At 37.7% G+C, this 7,086-nt stretch overlaps 1 protein-coding gene across 1 annotated transcript in view; it reads right to left on the reverse strand.

Moving 5' to 3' along the window:
- LOC106883840 (uncharacterized) overlaps positions 1-7,086 on the reverse strand; it is a 48,164-nt gene that overhangs the window by 26,816 nt on the left and 14,262 nt on the right. The window contains exon 7 of the mRNA XM_014934978.2: positions 5,173-5,287. Coding sequence (XP_014790464.1) covers positions 5,173-5,287 — 115 coding nt within the window. The remainder of the gene's footprint in view (positions 1-5,172; positions 5,288-7,086) is intronic.

Genomic DNA, 7,086 nt, shown 5'->3' on the forward strand with positions numbered 1-7,086 from the left:
TATATATATATATATATATATCCTATGCATGTGATTCCCACTTTTATGAAGCAGCAAAAAGCAAATGTTTAACGGAAGGGAACGGGTGGAACTTTGAAATTTTGCTTTTGAGAAATAGGAAATTCGCTTCAAATTTCGTTGATTTTGCTTGATGTTACGTTATAAGGAATCTGCAGACGATCCTGTCAGTGTAATTCTAAGACGATTCACTTTTTTTTCTAGAATTCATAAAATATCGATATCAGAACGAGACAAAATGCTAGGATGACCGTATTGTGTAGTAGATTTGGTTGATTGTCATGTGACTGGTATTCTATTTCTCTCTGCTGAAACGATAAAGAAATAGAGTTTTATGTATGACACACAGAAATTTCTTCAAAAACAAAATGGTCGTCTTTGCGCTTGACGTTAACGCTTTTTTCCATTTGTTATACATGCTGGTTAACATGCATTTGGGAATGTGTGTAAATCCCTTTCTGGGAATTCGTGTAAATCACATTCTTTAGATCGTATGATTAATCAAAGACATGTCCTTCTTGTCAGATTAGAAATGCGAATTACACATATAAGAGTACAAGACTTTTACATCACTTTTTAAAAAATTGTGATACCATATGTAGCTTTAAACATTAACACTGGCGCACATGCAGTCTAGTTGACTAATACTTCGCAAATGGTTTTTACTTACAGCTTACTTAAGAGCAAATAAAAAATATTTTGGTGCATGAACTCAAACAACGTACTATTTAGTGTTTACAAAAAAAAAAAAAAAATATATATATATTTTAACGTAAAAAAATACAGATAATTCAAACTACGGAAAATTATTAAGTATCCACTTCTTTATCGACGAATGAAAACAAAGATGAAGGTATTGTATTTAGAATTTCGGCATACTGTATTTTCCGATATAGAAGTCAAATTTTTCAGATCAAATTTCTTAGCTAAAACAGTAGGTCGATTTATACACCAAGACGACATTGGAGTCCCCAAAATTCCATATGAAATGCAGTAGGATTTGGAAAGATAGTGACGATATTTGAACGTTTACACTACATATTTACATTATATAGTAATGTCGACTTGTATGCCGGAAAACACGGTATGTATTTCACTTTAAAAAAATATAATTTGAACGCTTTTGCGATGCATCTGGCTACATATCGCGACACATATTGCTACACTGTTTGGCACACCAGTGTTTCGCGGCGCACCTTTTCAGAATCACTGGTATATGTAGAGGTTGCATAGCTAAGTGGGTCATCTACATATATATGTACAGGAACATATTGCTACATAAATATTTCAGATAGAAAGAAATTTATTTATTTTTATAATTCTATAATATCGTTGGTGAGGATTATCAGACTGTGTACAGTACCAGACAAAAGATCTTACTGTCTTTAGTTGCATCCTTTCTGTCCTGAATCCCAGTTCTTTTTTTTCTGGGATCCACAAAAGTAGCAGTTTAACACAGAGTTCGAGATAACCGATTGTACCCTTCTCCAATATTTGAGGCTTTATCACATCTTACTACTTTCTGTATCGGCTGCCAAAAAGGTTGGATCTCTCTTAGGGCTGAGAGTATCTTGTTTCTTTATAAGGCCATCATTCGAGACCTTTTTTTCATCTTTGACTGGAGCCTCCTCTGAGTGCCTTAATTTTCTTGATCGAATTCAGAATTGAGTTCTTGACGCAAATTAGATCTTCTTTGGATCATCGTCGAGATATATCTTCCTTGTATATTTTCTATAAGTATTTTCATGCTCAGATAAACTTAATGCTCGATTACCTTCTGTCAAGAAGGTACCAGATCAGAAACGAGTCTCCCGCTTCTCTTCCCAAGCACATCATTTCTCTGTTGAGCTTCGTGTTAATCATAAGTCTTTTTCTTCTAATAATTTCTTTCCTTAAATAACTGTTCTCTGGAACTCGCTACCATCGTTTTGCTTCCCTCTGGTCTATATTATCCAGTCATTCAGTAGGCGGCGAGCCGGCAGAAACGTTAGCATGCCGGGCGAAATGCTTAGCGGTATTTCGTCTGTCTTTACGTTCCGAGTTCAAATTCCACCGAGGTCGACTTTGCCTTTCATCCTTTCCTTTCGAGTTCGATAAATTAAGTACCAGTTGCGTGCTGGGGTCGATCTATTCGACTGGTCTCCTCCTCCAAAATTTCGGGCCTTGTTCCTGGTGTAGAAAAGAATATCCAGTCATTTAATCTCTCTGTCAGTCAATATATTTTGAATTTGTAGGCACCTTCTTTCTTTCTTGAGAGTTCCTTACACTACAGTGACCTCAAGCCTTGTTTAGGACAAAATCTTATAAAAAATATCCATAGTGTAATACCATTAAATAACACGTATGATACTGAATAATAACAAAGAAATAATAGACAATCAAACTGTCTTGAGTTATTTGGGGTAAATATTACCTAATCTAACAAAGGTGACGAATTGGTGGAACTGTTAGTACGTCGGGCCAACATCTCTTTATGTTCTGAGTTCAAATTCTGCCGAGGTCGATTTCTTTTTGTCTTTATGGGATTGGTAGGATAAGTACCAGCTGAACACCGGAGTCAATGTAATTGACCTACTCAACTCCTAAACATTGCTGGTCTTGTGCTAAAACTTGAGAGCAATATTATTTAATTTATTTAAGGACGGCTGATTAGAAGGCTCATTAGATTTACAAACAAACTACTTCGGTATCTTGGCCTAATTTCAAATGCTTTTGCCTTTTAATTACATTCCGTACTTTACGATCTGAGTCCAAAATCTGGTGTGGTCAACTTAGCTTTTACATCATTTTCACTTTTCTTTTGGTGGTGTGGTATGGTGGTGAGTATAGGTCAATAAAATATAATCCCAATCTAATGGTGAACTTGATATAATTCACTCTAGCCCTACACCAAATTTGTGGTCTGGTGCCAGTGTTAGTTGAAACTATTATTATTTAATTAGAATATAATAACTAACACGTAATTATGATAAAAAAATTCTACACTAGAACTGTGCGAAAAGTTGGGGATAGAAAGAATCATGACGTGGTATTGGCACAAACAGCCGAGAGTGACGGAGTCGGTGACTAGCAAAATCGTCTGGTGCTAGAGCATAACAGGCGAGACCTAGTGGTGGTCAACAAGATGTACCGCATGTGCTATATAGTTGATGTTGCATGCCCCTTTGAGCCACGAATAGTCAAGAAGGAAGGCGAAAGAATAGATAAATACAACCCTCTTAAGTACGAAATAGCCAGGCTATGGTAAATGAAGAAGGTGAAGATAGTGACAATTATTGTTGGGTCCTTGGGAAAAGTTTCAGAAGGCATCAAGGGGAATATAAAAGAAATTGGAATAGAGTGCCCAGTAGAACTGTTACGAAAGGTTTGCCTCCTTGACACGGCCAGAATAATCAGGCAAGTATTAGATAGCTGAAAAGAACGAATAGCATGGTACCGTAGGCTGCAGGTAGGAAGCCCGCTACGTATGCAAGACTCTAAGAGTTCCAACAAAATCTGAGATAAAAAGAAATAATAATCATAATGATGATGATGAATATAATAATAATAACCCATTCTACTATAGGCACAAGGCCTGAAATTCTGGGGAGGGGATTAGTCGATTACACTGACCTCAGAGTTTCAATTTATTGACCCCGAAGAATAAAAGGCCAAAGTCGACCTTGGCGGAATTTAAAGGTTTCAAATTTTGCCCCAATGGTAGCAGTTTTGGGGGAGGGAATGAGTCGATTACATCGTCTCCAGTTTGAACTGGTACTTATTTCATCGATCCCGAAAGGATTAAAGATAAAGTCGACTTCGGCAGAATTTTTGAACTCAGAACGTAGTGATAGGCGAAATACTGCTAAACATTTCGTCCAGCGCGCTAACGATACTACCAGCTCGCCACCTTGGCTACTACTACTACTACTACTACTACTACTACTACTACTACTACTACTACTACTACTACTACTACTACTAAAATAAATGCCTTGATGCAGTACCAGGAACTGGCTCTTACGGCTTTTGTACTATCATGTACATTGCTTTGCCTTGGTATAAAAGGTGGGCTACAGCAAATATTCTGCTCAATACTACAGATTTGCTTGTTAGTTGCTTGACCTTAACCAGTTGTGCATGTCCCTTAGTGGCTGGCGATATGTGCATCTCTGATGACGAGCAGAAATAGTGGGTGAGCATCATAGCTATATGTTGAGCGGAATCCATTGAGGTTTGAATAATTCACCTCTAGAAACATGGGTGTTTTGTTCATCATCCTTAAACAAACTTTATTTATGGACCTTTTGAGTGGAATGGGCTACTCGACCTGAAGAATATTCTAACTGGGCTCCACCTGCAAGGTCATGCGCTCTTTGTCTTGATATGAGATCACCACATCGCGCACATAAGTGTACTGGTGTACACTTATCAGACGAGTAGCCATGATGGGTATATTGGGCTTCATATATTTGAACCCCAGTGTGACTTTGATGGCATATATTGCTCTCTGACTCAATAATAATAATAATAATAATAATAATAATAATAATAATAATAATAATAATAAAAATAAATGCCCTGAAGCAATACCACGCACTGGTTCTTATGGCTTTTGATCTTAACAGATTGGAAATGTTATCATGTACATGTTTTGTTTTGGTGTAAAAAATGGGCTGCAGCAAATATTCTGCTCAATACCACACACTTGCTTGTCAGTTGTTTGATCTTAACCAGTTGAATGACCCTTAGTGGATGACGATATGTGCATCTCTGATCATGGGAAGGAGTAGTGGGGGAGCATCATAGCCATGTGTTGAGAGAAATTCTTTGGGGTTTGAAACATGGATTTTTCATTCGACATCATTAAACAACCTTCATTCAGGGACATTTTGAGCGGGATGGGCTGCTCAACCCGAAGAAAGTTCTAACTGGGATGCACCTGCAAGATCATGCGCTGTTTATCTTGATATAAGGTAATCATGTCGCGTACATATGGTTGTGATGCATGTGCCTCATGTACCCTTATCAGACGCATAGTCATGATGGGTATATTAAGCTTCGTATATTTGTACTCCAGCGTCACTTTGATGGCGTGCGCTACTCTCACACTCAAAAACAACAACAACAACAACAACAAAAGAGAAACGATAAAAGTGCGTGTAACGAACATACCCTGCAGGTTGTGTTGAAGCTCAAAAAAGGTGGTACGACTTGCAAGAAACATTTTCCGATTTGGTTTTTGGTGTCTCTTACGTAGACTGTATCTCTGTCGGTACAGCAGTCATTGCTGAAAATAGACAGAAAATGAAGTGAGATATCTGAAGAAAGATATATCTAGGAAGATTTCTGAAAATTATCGATTAAATACACACATACACACATACAATACAATACAATACAATACAATACATACAAACATACATACATACATACGTACGTACGTACGTACATACATACAATACAATACATGCATACATACATTATTTATCTATCTACCCATCTATCTATCTATCTATCTAATAGTATTTCTCTCTCCGAAACGTTGGATTTTCCACTTTCAACGGCATGTTCACTGTACTGATTTTGTTGATTCTAGTAAATAATACAGGCATTGGTAACGCAGACCAACATCGGTATCTCTGGAGTCTGTTTTATGGCGCGCGCGCGTATATATATATAGTATAGAGACTATATAAGATGACCATGGTATATCTGCATCATCACAAAACATGAATACATGTATATTACAGAGAATACTTGTACAGCAGCAAGTTTTTATACTAAACAAATCTTATTTCCCCAAAATAATCAATTTCTGTCTAACCTTAGACTCACATGTATATTATATATATGTGCATACGTAGTCTGGTCAGCTGAATGCAGTTTTGGCACCATCTTGGCAGACACGCGTCTCATACCCAAATCTTCAGTGATAATGGACTGAACTGAACCGTAACTAATCTGCATATCTTCTGATAACTCACGGACGATTTCCTCTCACAGATGCACGCACATCTGCGACCTTTTTCTCTCTTATGCTGGTTGCGGGTCTCTCAGATTGTTCGTCAATATCAACACATTTTCCGCCGTCTTTGAAACGTCCGAACCACTCATACACTTGTGTGTGGCTCATACACTCTTCTGAGCAGGTATCGCCATGACAACTTCCTATCATGGCCAATGCGACGATCACACGCTACACACTTTCCTTCCAAGTACTTCTATAAACAGCGGAATTGAGCTAGAGCGTTAAACATAGTGCGCATGCACAGCAGAGTTCAAGGTCAATCTTTGCCAAGCAGCTTCACTTTGCGTGCTTTAGCTTCGTTACTATGGCAACGGTGCGGATACTTATTGATCAGACCTTGTATATTGGTCTCAAATTCTGGCACAAGGCCAGCAAGTTTAAGCACGTGGCTAAGTCTATTACATCGATCCTAGTGCTCAACTATTACTGATTTTATCAACCCTGAGAGGATGAAAGGTAAAGTCGACTTCGGCGGAATTTGAACTCAGAACGTGATGACGGACGAAATGCCACTAAACATTTCACCCGGCGTGCTAACAAGTCTGCCAGCTCGCCGCCTTAACACCCCCTCCACACATAACGAAACGTTAGCGCTAAGCAGTGTTTAGGCATAAGCAAAACTTAGGTTAGTTAAAATATGTTTGTGGCATATTTTAACTGCTAAAAGACAAGTGCACTGCAGTTAACGTGGAGAATATATCTCTCTAATGGTAAAAAGGTGTGAAAACACCTGGTTCGTTCAGTGTCCTCATCTATTAGGAATCCCAGACATCGATGACAGATAGACAAACATCTTATCTTCGAAACGTCTAGTTAGAATAGAGGCAGCTGACGAAGGATTAATTCCAAATGGCTATCTGTTTTCCTATGTGTTCGTTCCGTTGTCTGTAGTTCATTTTTCTAACGTCCTGTACTCTGATATGCATCTATATACACATGTAGATGTAAGTATGTACATATATGTGGGTATACATGCATATATATTATTATTATTATTATTATTATTATTATTATTATTATTATTATTATTATATTTTAAAAAAAGGATTGACGTAACT

This window comes from Octopus bimaculoides, chromosome 11, assembly GCF_001194135.2.
Source record: "Octopus bimaculoides isolate UCB-OBI-ISO-001 chromosome 11, ASM119413v2, whole genome shotgun sequence".
Taxonomy (NCBI): Eukaryota; Metazoa; Mollusca; class Cephalopoda; order Octopoda; family Octopodidae; genus Octopus; species Octopus bimaculoides.